The sequence below is a fragment of the Malus domestica genome, chromosome 16, assembly GCF_042453785.1.
Source record: "Malus domestica chromosome 16, GDT2T_hap1".
NCBI classification, from domain to species: Eukaryota; Viridiplantae; Streptophyta; class Magnoliopsida; order Rosales; family Rosaceae; genus Malus; species Malus domestica.
The window spans coordinates 17,838,747-17,861,398 of record NC_091676.1 but is presented as its reverse complement, the minus strand read 5'-3'; the positions used below and the strand labels follow the sequence as shown (position 1 = coordinate 17,861,398).

The 22,652-nt window shown below is 38.0% G+C and overlaps 2 protein-coding genes across 2 annotated transcripts; both read left to right on the top strand.

Moving 5' to 3' along the window:
- Positions 1 to 1,206: 1,206 nt before the first annotated feature.
- LOC103416877 (acylamino-acid-releasing enzyme-like) lies at positions 1,207 to 13,400 on the top strand. Its single transcript, XM_070815906.1, has 18 exons — positions 1,207 to 1,366; positions 7,808 to 7,983; positions 8,157 to 8,466; positions 8,658 to 8,879; positions 8,981 to 9,199; positions 9,326 to 9,400; positions 9,696 to 9,834; positions 10,434 to 10,585; positions 10,685 to 10,764; positions 10,854 to 10,975; positions 11,064 to 11,142; positions 11,225 to 11,402; positions 11,585 to 11,645; positions 11,952 to 12,074; positions 12,279 to 12,476; positions 12,639 to 12,707; positions 12,916 to 12,992; positions 13,087 to 13,400. The coding sequence occupies exons 1-18, from the start codon at positions 1,248 to 1,250 to the stop codon at positions 13,148 to 13,150; spliced, it is 2,463 nt and encodes an 820-aa protein (XP_070672007.1). The 5' UTR covers positions 1,207 to 1,247; the 3' UTR covers positions 13,151 to 13,400.
- A 2,574-nt stretch (positions 13,401 to 15,974) lies between these two features.
- Positions 15,975 to 21,192, top strand: LOC103442764 (acylamino-acid-releasing enzyme-like). The gene is made up of 17 exons (XM_070815905.1): positions 15,975 to 16,374; positions 16,529 to 16,838; positions 16,952 to 17,173; positions 17,275 to 17,493; positions 17,591 to 17,665; positions 18,005 to 18,143; positions 18,709 to 18,860; positions 18,945 to 19,027; positions 19,120 to 19,241; positions 19,318 to 19,396; positions 19,476 to 19,653; positions 19,806 to 19,866; positions 19,996 to 20,118; positions 20,230 to 20,427; positions 20,519 to 20,587; positions 20,713 to 20,789; positions 20,905 to 21,192. Exons 1-17 carry the CDS (start codon positions 16,089 to 16,091, stop codon positions 20,966 to 20,968), a joined length of 2,457 nt encoding a protein of 818 aa, XP_070672006.1. The 5' UTR covers positions 15,975 to 16,088; the 3' UTR covers positions 20,969 to 21,192.
- The last annotated feature ends 1,460 nt before the right edge of the window (positions 21,193 to 22,652 follow it).

Here is a 22,652-nt window from a genome sequence, read left to right as displayed (position 1 = left end):
CAAATATCAAATTTTAATTTAAATATTATAATAACCTACATGAAAATGCATTATTGCATTAATTTTAGGGATTTCAATCAAAAATCGAAAACCAACAAGGTTTCAATCAAATAACGTTGATAAATAAGGATCACATCCAAAGTCATCCTTAAAATAAATATCCCTGAATAAAAGGCCATGCCAGGAAAAAAGAAAGAGAAAAACTCCCATAGAGGAGGATAAATTCAGAATTCAATATGTAGAATTTTAATTTGCAGAAATATATTAATCAAAACAATGTAAAATTTAAACAGCCCAATCTAATCATCTCTTAATAAAATTCTATGATTGAGGTAGAGTTGGTCCTCACAACTCTCAAATGAAACTGAATTTATTGATCGTTTCATATGATTCAATTAAGATATTATATGAAAGTATGATCTATTATATTCTTCTCTTATTTGAGAATTGAAAGATTTTTTATTTTTTAGTCTATTTTATTTTCTTTGGGTTGTTTTATTAACACCCCATATATTGTTGAATACACCCCACATACTTAATACACCTCATATTTGTTTTTTCAATTAAAATTTATCTTAATACTCCACACATTACTTCCAATAATATCCTCACACACTACACTCTCAACATAAACTCCACATTTTATACAGACAATCCACAATGTTATGTGCTATTTCAAACAATTATCTTAGATATGGCGATCCTTTTGGGTCCCGCATGCACAGTGGAGCTCCTCATCCCTTTCCTAGCAATACGAGCAACCGTCGCTTCCATACTTTTCTGAACATTATGTTGAAAACAATCCTGATCCATATGGGCTTTACCCACATAATGGATTGTTTCACCATCCTACTTGCCCTTGCTTCTATTGCTATGGCAAACACCTATGGGGTTCAGCGCAATACGAGATGGTCAAATGTCCTTAATCCCCAAATGGGAAGCTTTGTTCATTCCCATCCAGATAGAGTAGTGTTAACCGGTGGTGGCCGGCCATGTCTTCCTTTTTTCGGTGGTGTTCCATTTGTATATTTAATTAGGTCAAAATTGTCGGTGCATATTAGGGCTTATGAGTTATTATAAATGTGGGGTGTATTCAACATTGTTTGAGATGGTAATAAAAAAAATGCCTTTTCTTTTTATTCATTTTCTTCTCAATGAATAGTAATATGTTTATTGATAATAAAAAAATAAAAAACTCTATTTATTGTAGGCCTTAGGTGGAGCATCACTTTTGTTAGAAGGCAGAAATGAACGGAATAAGTCCTGGGTATAAGATTCCCTCCTCCTCTTTCTATTTAATCTCACCTTCGCACCTTCTCACTCCGAGGACGAGCAGTCGCAGACCCTTTCGCTATTTTCTCTCTACGTAAGTTCGCGCTCTCTCTCTCTCTCTCTCTCTCTCCCCTATCTATACCTGTGTACTCTCCTTACTTACACAGTTACACTGTTGACTTTTAGTCGTCGAATCCAAGTTTTTGTGCTAAACTGTTTGGTGGGTATCTGTTAGTTCTTCCTTTCTTTCTTCATCTCACTTTGCTCGGTGCTTTGATTCATTTATTTTTGGTTGCGTAGAGTGGAAATCTTTGAATGGAATTGAATAACATGTTCGTTTGAATTCTTGAACTAGTGTGCGATTGTTAATGTTAATCTGGATTGATGGAATGGCCATATAGAACAACTTAAAAAGATTCCAACTTTAGTCCACAGTGCTCGAATTCGCGGCTACCTTTTTACTAGATTGGATCATGGCGATGGGTATTAATTTGGTTTTGCAAGTGTAAATTGAATTGAGCAATTTCCTTGACCGGAAAGAGGCCTCAAGACTTTCTGTAGCCGAAACTCTTACAGGTGCTATGTGGTAGTATCAAATTGTTGGATTATGTGGCCAAGTGGCCATATACTTTAGATTAAACAAACCAAAGGTGGACAACACCTTTCCTTGTTTTGGGGAGGAAAATAGGGAAAAGGTTTTTTGTCTTGGTCCATGGGAAGTCACGGTTGAGGTTTTGAATAATAAGTTTTGGTTGTAATGAGTAGAGAGAGTCGGATAGAAGAATAGAAAATAGAGAGCAGAAAAAATTGGGGAGCCGAAGAGAAGAGAGGGAGAGAAAGAAGGTACTGCTGCAGTACCATTTTCAGAGAGGAGTTGTTGTTCCTTTCATTGGATAGTTCTCACTCCATCAAAGTGTTATTGTTGTAATAGCTTTAAGCTTTGTATAGAGAAGAAATTAATCACTATATTTCTTTCTCTATTTGTTTCTTTAGAGTGTGAGAGTTATTGGGTGTATTGGGTTATTTGGGTTGTGAGATTGCCAACACTTTGTAAACTCCCATTTGGTTGATAGTGGATTATTGGGTGAGCTCCTACTGCTCCGAGGACGTACTCCAGTTACACTGACTGTGGAGGAACCTCGTTAAAATCTTGGTGTCTTTAATATTTTGTTCTTGCATTTTCATTTGATAAATTATCTGTGGGTTAGCTTGAGTTGGTTCCAACGGGTTTGGTGCTATCCTAGCACAACAATTGGTATCAGAGCACTGGTTGCTCTTGGGTACTGTCTAGTTGCCAAAGATGTCAGACGGGCAAGATGAGAATCCTTTTGGAAGCACCTCCGGGTTTGCAAGAACTACGGTGCAAAATGCAAAGTTCGAAGTGGAAAAGTTTGATGGCACAAACAACTTCGGGATGTGGCAGTGTGAGGTCAAAGATGTGTTGGCTCAACAAGATCTACTTGCCGCTTTAGGAGAGAAGCCGGAAGCTATGTCGAAGTCGGAATGGGAGAAATTAAATTTGTGGGCTTGCTCTTCAATTCGGTTGTGCCTTGCAAAAACTCAGAAGTATTTTGTGATGCGGGAGACGGTAGCAAGTGTGTTGTGGCAAAAATTGGAAGACAAGTATATGACAAAGAGTGCAGAGAACCGGCTACACTTGAAGAAAAAGCTCTACCGCTTCCAATACAAAGAAGGTACAAAAATGATTAGACACCTTGATGCTTTTAATAAGTTGATTGCCGACTTGTTAAATTTAGATGAGGATATTAAGGATGAAGATAAGGCCTTAATATTGTTGAATTCCTTGCCGGACTCTTATGAGCATTTTGTTACCACTATTATGCATGGTAAAGAAACTGTGAAATTTGAAGATGTGTCAAATGCCTTGATGAATTATGAAATGAGGCATAGAGATAAAAATCATGATAGTACCTCTGAAGCTTTATTTGTTAGAGGTAGATCATCGGAGAGAAGATCATCTTCTAGTAGGAAAAAATCACAGTCTCGACCTAGAGGAAACTCTAAAGGTAGAAAAACTTTAGAAAGGGATGAATGTGCCTTTTGTCATAATAAGGGCCATTGGAAGAAAGACTGTCCTAAGTTGAAGACCAAAGGAAAAGAAAGTTCTGAAGCCAATGTTGCTGAGGTTGAAACAGATGTTTTTGATTTTGCTTTAACCACTTCCTCATCATTTGATTGTGCTACTAAATGGGTGTTGGATACGGGTTGTACTCATCATATGACTCCTCACAAGGATTGGTTTTCAAGCTTGAAAGAGTTTGATGGTGGCGTTGTGTTCATGGGAGATGACAATCCTTGCACAACAAAAGGGATTGGTACAGTTCGTTTGAAGTTGCATGATGGCATGGTTAAAGAGTTGACAGGTGTTCGGTATGTACCGAATTTGAAGAAAAATCTTATTTCTTTGGGTACTTTGGAATCTAAGGGTTTCAGGTTTCATTCAGATGGACAGACATTGAAAGTTACTTATGGTGCACTTGTTGTGATGAAAGCTCCTAGATGTGGCCATTTGTATTTATTGCAGGGAAGCACTGTGACAGGTGAAGCATCTGTAGTCTCTGAAAATATGGGCACATCTGATTCAGATACTACTAGTCTGTGGCATATGAGATTAGGCCATGCCGGTGAGAAAGCTCTACAAGGGCTTGTGAAAAAAGGTCTTCTAAAAGGTGCCACGACTTGTAAGCTTGATTTCTGCGAGCATTGTGTCTTGGGGAAGCAAACTAGAGTGAAATTTGGTACTGCTGTACATCAGACGAAGGGCATTCTTGATTATGTGCATTCGGATGTTTGGGGTCCTACAAAGACTCCTTCTTTGAGTGGTAGACATTGGTTCGTGACCTTTGTTGATGATTATTCAAGAAGGTCTTGGGTCTACACTATGAAGCACAAGAGTGAGGTGTTAAGCATTTTCTTGGGTTGGAAGAAAATGGTTGAGAACCAGACTGGGAGAAAGATTAAGATTTTGAGATCGGATAATGGTGGTGAATACACATCTGATCCTTTCTTTAAAGTTTGCAAAGAGGAAGGAATTGTGAGACATTTCAGTGTTCGGGGAACTCCACAACAAAATGGAGTTGCAGAAAGATTGAATCGAACCTTGCTTGAGAAGGTTAGATGTATGTTGTCTCAATCGGGTTTAAGCAAGTCATTTTGGGCAGAGGCAGTTAATTATGCATGTCACATCATCAATCGGTTACCCTCAGCTGCTATTCAGGGTAAGACACCAATGGAGGTATGGACTGGAAAACCTTCTTCTGATTATGACTATATCCGTATTTTTGGTTCACCTGCTTATTTTCATGTGACTGAAAATAAACTTGATCCTAGAGCCAAAAAGGCTATCTTTCTTGGTTTTAGTAGTGGTGTCAAAGGTTACAGGTTGTGGTGTCCAGAGATGAAGAAACTGGTAATTAGTAGAGATGTGACATTTGATGAAGAAAGTATGTACAAAGTCTCTGAGAAGAATGTGAAAGATGTCCAACAGGTGGAGCTTGAGAAAGTTGCTTCTGGTACTTCAAATCCTATTTCCGCTGATGTCGAAGCCACTACAAGTGAAGAAGTTGGAGACCATGAGGATGTTGAAGAAGTTGAACTTGAAGATTCTATTCAAGTTGAAGAGCAAGTTTCACCACAAGAGTCTATTGCCAAGAACAGAGGAAAGAGACAAATTACCAAGCCAGCTCGGTATAGTGATTATGTTGCTTTTGCTCTTCCTATTATCACTGAAGAGATTCCATCCAATTTTGAGGAAGCTATTGAGAGTGAGGAGAAGAATAGGTGGTGCAATGCCATGGGTGATGAGATGAATTCTCTCTTGAAGAACAACACTTGGGAGTTAGCTAAATTGCCTAAGGGTAAGAAAGCTATTGGTTGCAAATGGGTGTATGCCAAGAAAGAAGATGCTGATGAGAAAAGCAATGTGAGATTCAAAGCAAGATTAGTTGCTAAAGGGTATGCACAAAAGGAGGGCATTGACTACAATGAAATATTTTCTCCAGTTGTGAAGCACTCCTCAATTCGTATTATGTTAGCTCTTGTTGCACAATATGATCTTGAGCTTGTGCAACTCGATGTGAAGACGGCTTTCCTACATGGTGATTTGAATGAAGAGATCTATATGTGTCAACCGGATGGGTATATAGTGAAAGGGAAGGAAAATTTGTTTTGCAAATTGAAGAAATCACTTTATGGCTTGAAGCAATCTCCAAGGCAATGGTATTTGAGGTTTGATAAATTTATGAGAGGCCAAAATTATTCTAGAAGTCAATATGATCATTGTGTGTACTTCAAGAAGTTGCAAGATGGGTCTTTCATTTATTTGTTGATATATGTTGATGATATGTTGATTGCCTCAAAGAATGTCGAAGAGATTGAGAAATTGAAGAAGCAAATGAAGAATGAGTTTGAGATGAAGGATCTTGGTGAAGCGAAGAAGATCCTTGGCATGGAGATCACTAGAGATAGAGAGAAGGGTTTGGTCAGTTTGAATCAAAGACAATACCTTGAGAAGTTGATTCGGAAGTTTGGAGTTCATGATTCAACCAAACCGGTTAGTACCCCTTTGGCTCCTCATTTTAAATTGAGTTCTCTACAGTGTCCTAAAACTGATAAAGAGAAGCTGCAAATGAAAAATATACCATATGCAAATTTGGTTGGTAGTTTGATGTATGCAATGGTATGCTCTAGACCGGATATTGCTCATGCAGTTGGCATGGTGAGTCGATATATGCATAATCCAGGTAAAGAGCATTGGCAAGCAGCTAAGTGGATATTGAGGTATCTCCATGGTACTCGAGATGTTGGTTTATGCTTTGAGAGAGATGACTCTGGTATTGGTCATTTTGCAGTTGGTTATGTTGATTCAGATTATGCAGGTGATCTGGATGGAAGGAAGTCTACTACAGGCTATGTGTTTACTATGGCTAAAGGACCAGTTTGTTGGAGGTCCATTTTGCAGTCGTCTGTTGCCTTGTCTACTACAGAGGCTGAATATATGGCAGTTGCTGAAGCTATAAAGGAGGCCATTTGGATACATGGGCTGATTAGAGATTTGGGGGTTGATCAGAAGCAGGTGGAGGTACATTGTGATAGTCAGAGTGCCATTTATTTGGCTAAGTATCAGGTTCATCATGCGAGGACCAAGCACATAGATGTGCGTTATCACTTTGTTCGTGAAATTGTTGGTGAAGGGGAAATCATTCTCCAGAAGATTCCAACTAAAGACAACCCCGCTGATATGTTGACTAAGGTTGTTGGTGTAGCCAAGTTTGTTCACTGTTTGAACTTGGCTCACATTTTGCCTATATAAAGAAGGCGTTGAGCAGTAGGAGTTTTGGAGCATTTGGCTCGGCATGAGTTGTTCTCTTGCTAGTGTTTGGGAGTGATGTTGTGTGCTAATTGTGTTGGTTGGCTTATCATGGCGTTTTCGGAACTTGGCCAAGGTGGAGATTGTTGGATTATGTGGCCAAGTGGCCATATACTTTAGATTAAACAAACCAAAGGTGGACAACACCTTTCCTTGTTTTGGGGAGGAAAATAGGGAAAAGGTTTTTTGTCTTGGTCCATGGGAAGTCACGGTTGAGGTTTTGAATAATAAGTTTTGGTGGTAATGAGTAGAGAGAGTCGGATAGAAGAATAGAAAATAGAGAGCAGAAAAAATTGGGGAGCCGAAGAGAAGAGAGGGAGAGAAAGAAGGTACTGCTGCAGTACCATTTTCAGAGAGGAGTTGTTGTTCCTTTCATTGGATAGTTCTCACTCCATCAAAGTGTTATTGTTGTAATAGCTTTAAGCTTTGTATAGAGAAGAAATTAATCACTATATTTCTTTCTCTATTTGTTTCTTTAGAGTGTGAGAGTTATTGGGTGTATTGGGTTATTTGGGTTGTGAGATTGCCAACACTTTGTAAACTCCCATTTGGTTGATAGTGGATTATTGGGTGAGCTCCTACTGCTCCGAGGACGTACTCCAGTTACACTGACTGTGGAGGAACCTCGTTAAAATCTTGGTGTCTTTAATATTTTGTTCTTGCATTTTCATTTGATAAATTATCTGTGGGTTAGCTTGAGTTGGTTCCAACGGGTTTGGTGCTATCCTAGCACAACACAAATGTGTGAGTATACTATATGCCAATTCCAAGTTATGTAGAATTTGAGGTGGCAGATTGACTTGAAGAAATTTCAGGTAGCTGTTATCGATGTTGATCAAAATAATCAAAAGTAGCATCATTTTTCATGTTAAGTAGAATTTGAGGTTGCGGATTGCTTGTTTCTATTGTTTGGAATATATCATACATCTGCTGTATTCGATTGATGAAGGAATGACATGCTAAAACTCATTCATTTAAAAGGAAAAAACGAGAAAATATAGTTTACTTTTTCTTTTTCTTTCTAGGAGATTTGCTGTTTTTTTATGACCAATGCTACTGACCATTTGAGTAATGAGCTACTGCATAATTTCATTTGTCCTTTGACATCACAAATTGACAATATCTTCCATGCAATCTACTCTGTAGTAAAAGATTGTCAACGCTTTTAGCCATGGGTAGTTCTAAAGATGGTCCAGTGAAGGAGATGCCTCTGGGGGTAGATGCAACAACTGAGGAAGAATATGCATCACAGTCTAGGTTACTTCAAGACTTCACTAGTATTTCCAGCATTGACAAGGCATGGATTTTTAAATCTGATAGCGGTACGATTTCTCATTCTTCTAACATGCACGTCCTTATCCTTACATACATGCAACAGATTCATATATACGTACATTACATATGTAAGGAAATATATAAACACATGTACTTCCTCTCTAATTGAAAGCCAAAGAATTTTTCCTAATGAGGACATGCACATTAAACTTTGTTTCAGGAATTGGGTCTCAGGCAATGTTTTCAATTAGTCAACCGAATCTTTTGGCAAACAAGAGGAAGAAATTCATTCTATCCTCTCATATTTCAAGAGAAAGTAACAATTCTGTAAACTTCCAATGGTCCCCGTTCCCGGTTGAGATGACAGGAGTATCTGTATTTGTTCCATCCCCGTCCGGTGCAAAGCTTTTTGTGGTTCGGAATCCTGAGAACGAATCTCCCTGCCAATTTGAAATTTGGGGCCAAGGTCAATTGGAGAAAGAATTCCACATTCCCCAATCTGTTCATGGTTCAGTTTATGCTGATGGATGGTAAACATCGTGAATGCAGTCTTTCCAATTATCATCATACATGATATTTGATGCTAGTCTTGTGTACTCGACGTTTTGTGCTTTATGCCTTTAGTGATAGTAGTAGAATTACGCCTCTGTTTTGATCATTAATCTTTTCATATATCTAGATTTCCTCCAGCATAAAAGAGTTCAAATTTTCAATGATACAGGTTTCAGGGAATTTCTTGGAACGCTGATGAAACTCTCATTGCTTATGTTGCTGAGGAACCAGCTCCCTCCAAGCCCACATTTACAGGTCAGGGCTACAAGAAAAGTAGTTCCACGGATAAGGACTTTGGTAACTGGAAAGGTCAAGGGGATTGGAAGGAAGAATGGGGGGAAACCTATGCTGGAAAAAGACAGCCTGCACTTTTTGTCATCAATATTAACAGGTCTTTAACAATTGGTTTAGTTTCTATTAGTACCAGGATTAGAAGTAAGGAGATTTCTTGTTTAAATGCCTGGCTAACTTTAATTATCCTATGCTGTACAGCGGAGAGGCACAAGCTGTCAAAGGAAGTGAAAAGTCTTTGAGTGTTGGTCAGGTTGTATGGGCGCCACCAGTTAAAGGCTCGCATCAATCTTTGGTTTTTGTTGGGTGGTCAGAAGGTATCAGAAAGCTTGGTATCAAGTACTGCTTTAACAGGCCCTGTGCATTGTATGTGGTCAAGGCACCAAATTTTGAATCAGAAGCAAATGGATCTGAACTCAAGTGAGTTGCTTTGTGCAATACTTATTGTTACTTATTGATTTTTTGGATCTTCTGCTTGTTAATTGTTTTGGAAATTCATTGTGCTTCTACATTTGATATAACTATTACTTTCTTTCACTGTTCTAGAGCTAGTTCAACTGAAGATCTTCCTGCTGTAAAGCTGACTCAAAGCATAAGTAGTGCTTTCTATCCACGGTTCTGGTAACTTTTTCCCCCATCAGACACTTAGTTATGTGTTCGTGTGCACTTTACCAGGGTCTGTAACATCATGCAGTACTCAAATTTAGTCTATGATATAAGTTTTTGACGTTTATAGCCTCTCTTTTAATTTCAAAACGGAAATTGATATCTTAATATTAATTGAAGTTTGATGAACATTTGAATCGGAATTGTACTGATTGTTTCACATTATCCAATAGATGGTTGATTGTTTCAAACATCATTACAATTACTGATTCTGATTGTATTTGAAACATGATCAATGTAATTTTGGCAGCCCAGATGGAAAATTCCTTTTGTTTTTATCGGCTAGAAGTTCTGTGGATTCTGGGGCACATTCTGCAACAGATTCTCTTCACAGAATAGACTGGCCAGTGGATGGAGTGCTATCCTCATCTGCAAAAATTGTTGATGTGGTGAGCTCTCTGGCTTTTATCTTTCTGTTTACTAATCAACTTTTATTTCCTGATTGATAATTTAAACTACTCAGTTCTGTGGAATTCTTTGTTCGAGTCCATGTGCATGTAAATTATGAACAAAGGTTCATTTGTTAACATGTGCTTATAAGTAAGCATTAAGCGTTTCCTTGTAAAGGTGTAAACTCATATGGGTTTGCATTCCAGAACTGTTAGGATTAAAGATCGTGGTTCGCTTACTTGTTTTGGTTGGATGCTGTTTTGCTCTTTGCTAGTTGCTACAATATACCAGTGGTATCTTTTGTAGTTGATTTGTAAATTCGATGTTGTATTCATACACACTGAGGATGAAATTCAACATATAGAAATTTCCTTTGACCTGTTTTCTTCCCTTTTTTTATTCTGGTGTGCGGTACTTTTGTGCATGGGTAGCGAACCCTTGAACTCTATGTTAATTGTCTTCAACAAAAGGTTTTCATTTCATGAAGGTGATATCACACAACATAATAATATAAGTTTAGGAAATTTTTTATGAATTTTTCTCTCTTTATCTCTCTCCCTGCTTATATAACAACACTTAATACACTTCTTTTTTGAAGATTCCTGTTGTTATGTGTGCTGAGGATGGTTGCTTCCCTGGGCTTTACTGGTCAAGTATCCTTAGTAATCCATGGCTTTCTGATGGATGCACAATGATCATATCTTCTATCTGGGGTAGCTGTCAAGTGATACTTTCTGTAAATGTTTTGAGGTAACTATAATGACTAATCATATGACACTCGTATCTCCATGGGGTCATTACCTTTTTAACTTTTTATAACTGACCTATGAAAGTTATATGGAAGTACAGTGGGGAAGTATCACGTATCAGCTCTGCTGATTCAAATTCATGGGATGTTCTTACACTGGATGGGGACAATATCATTGCTGGTAAAGAAATTGCCATTTTTTACTGATAATTACTCAGGAAAAATTTACTGATCAATAACGAAATTTCACTTTATCTTTGATTTCTGAAGTGTCTAGCAGTCCAGTAGATGTACCTCATATCAATTACGGTTACCTTGTTGATAAAGAAAGTACAAGTACCGCATGGAGTTGGTTAAATGTATCAAGCCCCCCAAGTGAATGCTCTGAGAAGGTCCATTAATCTGCTTTTCTATATTTCCACATATCAAGATTATCTTCAAAGCTTACATCTGTTCAACTCATGTTTCAACTTGCCATAGGTTAAATCTTTGCTCTCCTCTCTGCAATTCAGTATACTGAAGGTTCCTGTCAGGGATGTTTCTGGTAGCGTAACAAAAGGTATTATAAACCAATTATTTCTTGTTTGTAAAATAAAAAAAAAATTGATTTTAACATCCTGTACATGCTTAAAACCTTTCAGGTGCTGCCAAACCAATTGAAGCCATATTTGTGTCTTCCAAAACTAAAAGAAATGATTCGTTTGACCCATTAATTGTAATCCTCCACGGAGGCCCGCACTCTGTTTCATTGTCAAGCTATTCAAAGTCCTTAGCATTTCTCTCTTCAATTGGGTTCAGTTTGTTACTTGTAAATTATAGGTAAGCTTTGATTCTCCTTTTTGTCCTTTCATTCTGACTTTTCTTATCAGGGTCAACAAAATTGTGCTCCAATCTTGTTCAGATATTATGAAATTGGCCTACGGATATGAAAAGAAATAACCATTTCTTTTAACTTCATCGGCTTTTATCTTGCATTGTTCTGACATGTTAGTTTATCTCAGAGGTTCGCTGGGTTTTGGTGAAGAAGCACTTCAGTCCCTTCTAGGGAAAATAGGGTCCCAGGTGCGTACCTATATATATTTACCTTTAATCTGTTTTACAGCAATGTTATTTTTGTTATCCGAGATGGCATTGTTCCTTAGGGGAGCGTATTCTATAGCACCTGTTTATTTATGTAGAGCCCCATGTTGGGCCATTTTATACTACTTTGGTATCATACAGATAGACATACACTCTGGCATAAATATATCTGTATATGCTTATGTGTGCTAAGAATTTACGTTGTTAATATACTTGTGTAACTAGTATTTACTTTATGTATCTGCTTTTGTATTTGTAGACCCTAATATCTGAGTTTATTCACTACAGGACGTGGATGATGTGCTGGTGGCTATCGATCACGTCATTGACAAGGGGCTTGCCAGTGCATCAAAAATTGCAGTTCTTGGTGGTTCTCATGGCGGCTTTCTGACAACTCACTTGATTGGCCAGGTCTGGTAGTTTTGTAAAAAGCATGACTGTTATTTTTTAGTTGCTTTGAGGCTTCTCGCTTTAAGCTTTTTTTTTTTTTTTTTTTTTTTGTGGGGTACTGAAAAAACTTTTTTATTTTATTTTTGAAGCATCTATTACTTGTGCACACTTGGTAGACGATCATTTTTTAGTTATACTCGAGAGTTGAACATATTTATGCTGCAGGCACCAGATAAGTTTGTTGTGGCAGCAACGAGGAACCCCGCCTGTAATCTCGCATTAATGATCGGTACGACAGACATCCCAGATTGGTGCTATGTGGAGGCCTATGGAAGTGAGGGTAGAAATAACTACACAGAAGCACCTTCTGCTGAGCATCTGACTCTCTTTCACAGCAAATCTCCTATTTCACACGTCTCAAAGGTGCTTGTTTAAGCTTTTTCTCTGTTACTATATTATTTACGGACTCTTGATTTTGAAGCTTATACTATAAATTTCCTTTTTGCGAAGAAATTCAATAATTTAAAAAGATTTTATATAGTAAGAAGTTTGCTATTTGTAACTTTTTGAAGGATCTATCTGCAGGTCAAAACACCCACCCTTTTTCTTTTGGGTGCTCAGGATCTTCGTGTTCCAGTTTCTACTGGACTTCAAGTAAGTTAACATGTTCTCCTAATGAAATACACCTTTTCTCCTAAATAGTTTAACAATGAAACAAGTGCTTGGATAATTATTCTTTTAGTTTTCATCTTTTAAATTGTTTTCCTTCCTCCCAAGGGGGTGTGATGATTTTGATTCATAGGCGTTTGCATAATTGGAATTATGTGAGTAGAAAAGTGATGTGGATGTTTATTATTCATAGTATGCTCGGGCGCTTAAGGAAAAAGGAGTTCCTGTCAAAGTCATTGTGTTTCCACAGGATACTCATGGAATTGAGAGGTAAACTTATGACCCAAATGTGCTTTGTGCATTGTAGTCACTAGTCACTACAAGCGAGGTCATAAAGTTTCATGCCCTATTTGTGTGTTTGCAGGCCACAATCGGACTTTGAGAGCTTTCTTAACATTGGTGTCTGGTTCAAGAAGTATTTACCGTAAATGAGCAGGCATTTCTTCCCTGCTTTTACCCCCATAGTTCGACTTCGAGAGCTTTCGTAAGATGGTTGCTTTTATGGCACAGTACAAAATCAATCTACAATTTACAGTCAAGTAGGTTGAATCCACCTTGAATCTGGATGAAAAACTATTGAATCCGGCTTGCGTTTGCTCAGCATATGTAATCTGGATGAAAAATTATTGTACTTGAAAATTTATGATTATTGAAATCAATAATGCAACTTCAACTGAACTATTACGTATTACTATTAATATTGTTTTGGCTTTAATGCTATATTTGGTACTGTGTTTTCAATTTAGCCCATGTTTTTATATGTGTTAGTGAATATAGGGTAATTTGTTAAACAGTCGTTAAGTGAGTATAAACGTCTTTTTCTCACCCTTGTGAGATAACAGGGGCATCAATTTCTTTGGCTTCACACTATAAATTAAATTTTTTATTTTGTATAGCTTTTTCAATCTACATTTATCTTAGATTCTAAAATTATTTTATTGAATGAAAAGACTGGATAAATGACGTTTGGATTGCAAAGCCTCACCACAATATGTAGAGAATAATTTAACTTCCAATTAACCCCTACCTTGAATTAGTACTTATATAATAAGCATCAAGTACAACCACTTAGTATTACGGTCTAGTGGTGTTGCCCAACACCTTCTCCCCTAACTTTTCTCTGCGCAACCAGTTTTCATGGCTTTGTTGCGAGCCTCCGACCCATTTTCCAAATTTTGTTACTGTCCAGGGCTTCTCCCTTGTTTGGGCCTTAGATATGCGGGTTTGGGTTGTTTTTGTGGGTCGGATCCTCCCTATTTGGCTTGCTTTTTCTAGTTTTTTTGTTCTTATTGCCTGTTTAGCGGTGGCCAAGCCTACCGGAGGTTTCGTTTTTTTGGATTCGTGTAGCTCTTGTTTCCTGGGTGGGGTTACACATGGAGCGTTTCCGGCGGTAGCTTCCTGGGCGCTCGCAGTGATGGTGTGCATATTTGCCATCAGAAATTTCTCTTAGTTGTTTAGACTTTCTGAGGGCTCTGCCCTTGGAACTATTGTTTTGTCTTCTTTGGGTTTGTGGTGGTGGTGGGGATGGCAATGCAGTGACTTAAGTGGTCTTGACTTGGCAATCCCTCTACCATCCATGTTGTTGCCGCTATTTTTTGCCATAACTACGACCAACACTAGTCGGAGGAATTTCTGATGGCTCTTGATGCTAACATGTTTTATGCAGGTTTTTGGATTGTGGTGGCGTTCTGACGATTTTGGTAGCACTGACTGGATACCCTTCCACCCCACCCCTATAAGTTTGTCCCAGCTACAGCTAGCCTCCTACACCTCCTGACATTTCTACATGTGCCTCTGCCTTTGCTACCCATGCCTACTACCAAATTTTGCAACTGCATCTCCATTATGGACACGACACCATGTTCTTTTGTTTTTTTCGTTTAGTTTTTATGATTGATCTGTGTTGCTTTGGCAAGTGGTTTGTGTCGTTTCGACGATTTTGTAGTCTTGCAGTGGTTTTGGTGAGAGTTTCGGTGCTTGGTATATCATGTCTTGCCTATGGGGCATATCAGTCTCGGGATTCCACGTTCTAATGGTGTGATTTGTGTGATGGTTGTATAGGGGTTTAAAATTATTTGTAATTTGTGCTTATTACCTCCTGTTGATGCACAAAATCAGCGAGGACTTTGGTACAACAGAAAGTGTCAGGTTTGTGACATTCGCTTGGTTGCTTCGATCACTAGTGAAGATAAGTACGTAAATGAATAGGGACAGGGAAGCAAACACAAGATGTACGTGGTTCACCCAGATCGGCTACGTCCACGGAGTAGAGGAGTTCTCATTAATTGTGAAGGGTTTACACAAATACATAGGTTCAAGCTCTCATTTTGTGAGTTCTAGTGAATAGTTTAGTACAAAATGACATTAGAGATTATTGTGGGAGAATGATCCCTATTTATAGAAGAGAGTTTCTAGTTTTGTTCTAACATTGACACGAGTCGTGTTGTGATTGGCTTCTGATGTTGACACGTGTCGAGCTGTGATTGGCTTCTGATGTCAACACGTGTCGCATTGTGATTGGCCTCCTGGTTGAAGGGAAGCTCTTCTGGGTCCTTGACGGTGTAACGTTGACCGGTGCTCAGTAGTTTCGGGATTGGTCAAGTATGGTACAAACACCTCCAGATCAAGAAATTGATCATTGGAGCATATGTACCCATCTGACATCCTTGTAAGTGGTTGTTGATAGTAATGAAATTCTATTGTTTCTGTAAAAAAAAAAGGGGCCTATCTAAATGCATGGGTCCCTCTTGTATGTGTATTATGCGTACAAGTTGCAGATATGACATTGTCACTTTTGGTGTTCATGTTTTTTTATTTTTATAAGCTCTTCTCCTGAAAACTCTCTTACTTAACTTTTAGGCGTATCCACATCAGTATCACACAATTATTTCACTCAAATTATAATACATAAATTTATTTAATAAGAAATATAAATACATATTAACCGTATCGTATATGCATTTTATAACACATGCAACCAAATCTAGGGAAGCAAACACAAGCTAAGGTGATGAAGTCAAAAGGGTTTTTGAATTCATAAAGAGAAGCAACATTTGCAAGCCAAACCTCAATCCTTTACAAACTCAGCTCTTCTCTCTCTACTTAAGCGCGCTCTCTCTCTCTCTCTCTCTCTCTCTCTCTCTCTCTCTCTCTCTCTCATATTTACTGTGTGCTCTTCTCACTGACATTCTGTTGACTTTTAGTCGTTCCATCCAAGTTTTTATCTCTTTTTGCTTGGTGCTTTGATTCATATCGCTACTTCAGTTGTTCTGTTCTCTTTCTTTTCTTTCTTTTGTTGGTAAAGTTTAAACCATTGAATTACATGCGTTTTGGATATCTTGAAGTTGAACTCTTTTACGATTGCGAATGGTAAATGGAGTGGCCATATTGGATATAGCTGAGCAAATATTGAAACTTTCATGTTACTACTTCAGTTGCTTTCTTGTTATTGATCTTCCCTACAATCTACTTTGTGGTGGAAGATTGTCAACATTTTTAGCCATGGACGGTTCGAAAGATGGTCCACTGAAGGAGATGCCTCTTGGAATAGATGCAGCAACTGAGGAAGAATATGCTTCCCAGTCCAGGTTACTTCAAGAATTCACTAGTATGTCCAGCGTTGACAAGGCATGGGTTTTTAAATCTGACAGCGGTACGAATTCTCTTTTTTTCTCAAAGCAATGTATACATACAGACAGATACATATACATATCAACATTACATATTCTTCTTTTGACAATATCAACATTTTATATGTATACACGAAAATTTGTAATGAAGATGTTTTCACTAAACTTTTATTGCAGGATTTGGATCCCAGGCAATGTTTTCGATTAGCCAACCAAATCTGTTGGCAAATAAGATGAAGAAATTCATTCTATCCTCTCATGTTTCAAGAGGAAGTAACAAATCTGTAAGCTTCCAATGGACTCCGTTTCCTGTCGAGATGACGGGAGTCTCTGTGATTGCTCCATCTCCATCTGGTGAAAAGCTTCTTGTAGCTCGGAATCCTGAAAAAGAATCTCCCTGTCGGTTTGAAATTTGGAGTCAAGCTCAAGTGGAAAAAGAATTCCACATTCCCCCATCTGTTCATGGCCCTGTATATACTGATGGATGGTATATTAATCATGTGTACAATATACAATGTGCCTCTGTCTGTGCATTATTCGCCCTTTTTCTTGCCTACATTTTTCCCTCATTTCAAAGAGGGCAAATTTTTGATGTTACAGGTTTCAAGGAATTTCTTGGAACCATGATGAAACTCGCATCACTTATGTTGCTGAGGAACCGTCTCCCTCCAAGCCGACATTCACAAGCCAGGGATACAATAAATGTAGTTCAATGGATACGGACTTGGGTAACTGGAAAGGTCAAGGGGATTGGAAGGAGGAATGGGGGGAAACGTATGCTGGAGCACAGCAGCCTGAACTTTTTGTCTTCAACATTAACAGGTCTTGTTACAAGTGGTTTCCTTTTTATCAGTACCGAGATTATAAGTAAGAGGATTTCTTCTTAAATAGCCAACTTATTTAAATTCCCCTATGCTGTACAGTGGAGAGGCGGAAGCTGTTAAAGGAATTGACAAGTCATTGAGTGTTGGCCAAGTTGTGTGGGTGCCGCAAGTTAGAGGCTCGAATCAGTATTTGGTTTTTGTTGGGTGGTCAGAGGGTACCAGAAAGCGTGGTATGAAGTACTGCTATAACAGGCCGTGTGCTTTGTATGCGGTTAAGGCACCAAACTTTGAATCAGAAGCTGATGGACATGAACTCAAGTGAGTTGCTTTTTGTGCAATGCATCCGTCTCTTGTATTTTGGAGATTCATTGTGCGTAGTCATATCATATAACTATCAATCCCTTCACTTTTCCAGAGATTGTTCAACTGAAGATCCTCCTTTGGTAAACTTAACTCAAAGCATAAGTACTGCTTTCAATCCACTGTTCAGGTACTTTTTTTCCCCTGTCAGATACTTCGTTTTCTGTGTGTCTACACTTTACAGGGGTCTGTAATCATTAGTTGCTTAGATTCAGTGTACAATATATCTCATGTGGAATACATTTTCTTCGTGTCACTGATATAATTTCTCTTGGAGTGCTAGACTCGACAGAACTGAAACAATTTATTTTGGCACCTTCCACCTATCTTTCGATTCAAAAACTGAAATTGATACCTTGATAAACACAAGTTTGATGGACATCAGAATGGGGATAGTTCTGATTGTTACAAATGTTATCTACTAGATGTCCGATTCTGTCTAAGTCATGACCGGTGTAATATTTTGCAGCCCAGATGGTAAATTCCTTCTGTTTTTATCTGCAAAATGTTCTGTGGAGTCTGGAGCACATTCTGCAACGAACTCTCTTCACAAAATAGATTGGCCAATGGATGGAGTACTATCCTCAGCTGCAAAAATTACTGATGTGGTGAACTCTTCAATCTTTATCTCTTTTATTCGAGTATAATCAACTTACTTTTTTCCCTTGATTGAAAACTAGAAACTACTCATTTAAGTGTACTTCCTGGATTAATTCCTGGTGCAAGTAGATTATGAGCAAAGGTTCACTTGTTAGCATGGGCTATAAGTGACGAGTGTCTTCCTTGTAATGTGCAACAAACCTATACAAACTCACATTGTAGAATTGTTAGAAATGTAAATCACTGTTTATGTCTTGCTCTGATCTTTTCTGCTTTTGGTTGGACAAGAATATGTGTGTTTCTACGTTACTTGCTTCATATATCGGAGGAATCTTATGCTCTAAACTTGGAACTTGATTGGTTTCATGCATATTGAGTCTATAGCCTCCCCCTGAGGCTTCCGTTGGTGAAAGATATCCACCGAAGTTATAGATTATAGCTGAGCTTAATTATTTTCAACAAAAAGTTTCAGTATCATGAATTTGATATCACACAACATAATAATCAAGGATCTAGGCCTTTTTGTATGAGTTTTATTCTCTCTTTAACTCCCTGTATGCTTCTTTTTTGAAGATTTCTGTTGTAATGTCTGCTGAGGATAGTTGCTTTCCTGGGTTATACTGTTCAAGTATCCTTAGTAATCCATGGCTTTCTGATGGACGCACGATGATCATATCTTCCATCTGGTGTAGCTGTCAAGTGATACTTTCTGTGAATGTGTTGAGGTAACTATAGGGTTTCATCATATGACGTGCTCTTGTTACCTTGTTATTATAATTAAATCATGATACAATTATATGAAATTACAGCGGGGAAGTATTACGAATCAGTCCTACTAATTCTAGTTTTTCATGGAGCGTTCTTACACTGGACGGAGACAATATCATTGCCGGTAATATAAACTCCCTTTTTTTTACTGATAACTTGTTGGACAAATTTACTGAATTACAATAATAAAATTCACTTCTTGTTTGATTTCGGAAGTGTCTAGCAGTCCAGTAGATGTACCCCATATCAAGTACGGTTATCTTGTTGATAAAGAAAGTAAAAATGCTGCATGGAGTTGGTTAAACGTAGCAAGCCCCACAGATGAATGTCCTGAGAAGGTCTGTAGTACTGTGTTATTACTGTGATTATCTTAAAAACTTACTTTTGTTTTACTCAAGTTTCGCCTTGCTACAGGTTAAATCTTTGCTCTCATCTCTTCGGTTCAGTATAATGAAGATTCCGATCAGGGATGTTTCTGATAGCCCAACAAAAGGTATCACAAGTCAGTTTTCTTTCTTATGTCTTGGAAAATCATTGATTTTGACATCCTGTATATGATTAAAACCTTTCAGGTGCCACCAATCCTATTGAAGCTATATTTGTGTCTTCCAAAACTAAAAGAAATGATGCACTTAACCCGTTAATTGTATTCCTTCATGGAGGCCCACATATTGTTTCATTGTCAAGCTTTTCAAAGTCCTTAGCATTTCTCTCTTCGATTGGTTTCAGCTTGTTAATTGTAAATTACAGGAAAGTTGTGTTTCTCCGTTTTCCTTTCATTCTGATTTTTTCGGCTAAAGTACATTTTATCATCCCCTGCTTCAAAAATTGCCTCTTTTCAATATTAGCTTCATATAATCAGCTTTTGGCTTCCATTGATCTGACATGCGAGTTTATCTCAGAGGTTCACTGGGGTTTGGTGAAGAAGCACTTCAGTCTCTTCCCGGAAAAATTGGGTACCAGGTAATATTATATACATATTATGTGTCTGTATATGCACAATGTTTGTTAAGCATTTACTTTAGATGGTATTTACTTTAAATGTGTGGATTTGTATTCGGAGACCCTGATCCATTAGTATCTTCTCTACAGGACTTGAAGGATGTACTGGCGGCTGTAGACCATGTCATTGACGTGGGGCTTGCCAGTCCATCAAAAGTTGCAGTTCTTGGTGGTTCTCACGGTGGCTTTCTCACAACCCACTTGATTGGCCAGGTGTGTTAAGTTTGCAAAAAGGACGATAATTTTCCCATTTATGCGTACATGAACATACACGATTTTAGGTGTACTTATGAATCCGATACTCTTGTAATTGAAATGCTGCAGGAACCAGAGAAGTTTGTTGTGGCAGCAACAAGGAATCCTGCTTGCAACCTCGCGCTAATGGTGGGTACAACAGACATTCCCGATTGGTGCTATGTTGAGGCCTACGGGAGTGAGGGTAAAAACAGCTTCACAGAAGCGCCGTCAGCTGAGCATCTGACTCTCTTTCACAGAATGTCTCCTATTTCACATGTCTCAAAGGTTTGTGTTTTGTAACTTTTGTTTAGGCTTGTTTTCTGTTATTTTAGTGAGCCTATTATGGACTATCGTCAAGCTCGTATGTTCTCTGCAGGTCAAAACACCCACCCTCTTTCTTTTGGGTGCTCAGGATATTCGTCTTCCGATTTCTATTGGATTGCAAGTAAGATAACACGTTCGTGTCCTCATGAACTACACATTGAGCACTTCAATTCTACTTTAATGGTTGCATAATTGCAATGGCGTTAGTAGAAAATGATTTGGATATATTTATTGTTCTTTACACAGTACTCTCGCGCTCTGAAGGAAAAAGGAGTTCCTGTCAAAGTCATTATGTTTCCTCACGATAATCATGCAATTGACAGGTAAGGAGTGATCCAGATGTGCTGTGCATTGTAGTCACTAGTCACTTGGTACAACCAAAGTCATAAAATTTCATGCTTGGAATGCAATCTGAGATTTCAAAAATCGTGGTTGCAGGCCACAATCCGACTTTGAGAGCTTTCTTAACATTGGTGTCTGGTTTAAGAAATATTTATCGTAAATGAGCAGGCATTTCTCCGCTGCTTTTACTGCAGCAATTTGACCACCATTCACACAAGCTGTTCAGCAACATATCACACTTGATCATCGAACTGAACCTATACATATTTTCATTTGCATCAATTCCCACTACCACAAGTAATTGCCTTGCCAAGGTATTGAATTAATATGCACGCATAGACATATCATATATGGACGTTATATTAAATTAATACCACTTCTGCATGAGTTGATGTCAAATAAAACTACAAATTAATTCTTTACCTTGGAATGTTCCCTTATGGTAGCAACCATCAACACCTATCAAAGGTCTGCAACCAGATACAAACCCCTATTTGCATGCATCCAAGCACACATTATGTCTTTGGAAATAAGGAGGATCCATCTTCATCATCATAGTGCTGCCTATATTTGTCTTTCTAACCTCTTCACAATACTCCCATAGCTTTCATATTGTTGAGCATAAGCCCCCTCAATCAAAGTTAGAGCCTTCCTCTTAGCTTTGTAACTTTGATTTGTTGAGACTTCATATCCCAAGTCTCTGAATATCTCTAACTGAAGCGTTTGCCTTCTTAATCTTAGGATCATCTTTAATCCTACCCATGTATCTTTCAGAAAGAAAAGTTAAAGTTATGTTTTTACTAGAGAAACCTTTTGAACATGAATGACCAGGAGTGTAGCTCTTGTTTTGAAAAGTACTTTCACCCTGCATCACAGAAGCAAACAACTTCCAGCTGCAACCTTGCTTGCATTTAGCAGACAACCTAATCCTATCATTCTTCCTAACCTTACACTCATATGACCTTACGACTTCATATTTATGTCCAGCCTGCTTTAACACCTTTTAACTTAGAAATTTCATCCCAATATCAAATTGTGGGTTTTCCATATCAGTCAACATTAAACTCTTTGCATCTACGATCATGTCCTTCTTCATCAGATTTAGTGGCGAATGTAACTCATCTGAGTTATATTGCTTCTCATGCATGTTCAAATCCTCAACTTGTATATCTTCCCAATCGTTTTTTTATTATTTTGTTTTTTGTTTCCTACTGCATCCAATGAAACTCTATGTATCTACATTGTCACTGAAATTGTCATCTTCAAGCATTGCATCATTATCCTCATCATATAAGAAATTGTCTGTATCAGAATCACCAATGTCATCATCATTATCACTTTCCTCATAAAGGTAATTGTCCGTATCAGATTTTTGCTCACCATCATATTCACACTCTTCAGTTTGTATGGGTACATCATAATAATATTGAGGCTTACCATGATACAAAGCACTACTATCTTCTTGAAATAAGAATTCGCTGCTAAGACCATTTAGGCAATACCTATTTTCATCAACCTGACTAGACAATTATGTAGAGAATTCATTGAATGATTCTTCATAATTTATTGAGCTTGTGACAATGGTGGTTGAGTTAAGTCCTCGATAACTTGAGGAAAATCTGCACACGTAAAATGAAATACGTTTTATTTTTAAAGAAAGACATGAGCCGATTACACAATGCTACCTTTATCAGGAAAAAAGCGCACAATATATCCAACAAATCAAACCTTAGCCCCCAACAACATTGAAAATCGAAGAAGATCGTCACCTTGGTTGTTTGGTTCAGTTCGTCTGCTTGTCATCTTCTCTGGAGTAGTCACCAAAATCTCAGTCGGCAACCCCA

Bases quoted from the DNA above. Each gene is read 5' to 3' on its own strand.
- LOC103416877 (XM_070815906.1), top strand. From the start codon at position 1,248: ATGAACGGAATAAGTCCTGGGTATAAGATTCCCTCCTCCTCTTTCTAT. The intron at 8,467-8,657 runs GTAAACATCGTG...TCAATGATACAG, and splicing joins TCAGTTTATGCTGATGGATG to GTTTCAGGGAATTTCTTGGA. The intron at 12,708-12,915 runs GTAAGTTAACAT...TATTATTCATAG, and splicing joins CAGTTTCTACTGGACTTCAA to TATGCTCGGGCGCTTAAGGA.
- LOC103442764 (XM_070815905.1), top strand. From the start codon at position 16,089: ATGGTAAATGGAGTGGCCATATTGGATATAGCTGAGCAAATATTGAAA. The intron at 16,839-16,951 runs GTATATTAATCA...TTGATGTTACAG, and splicing joins CCTGTATATACTGATGGATG to GTTTCAAGGAATTTCTTGGA. The intron at 17,666-18,004 runs GTACTTTTTTTC...AATATTTTGCAG, and splicing joins GCTTTCAATCCACTGTTCAG to CCCAGATGGTAAATTCCTTC.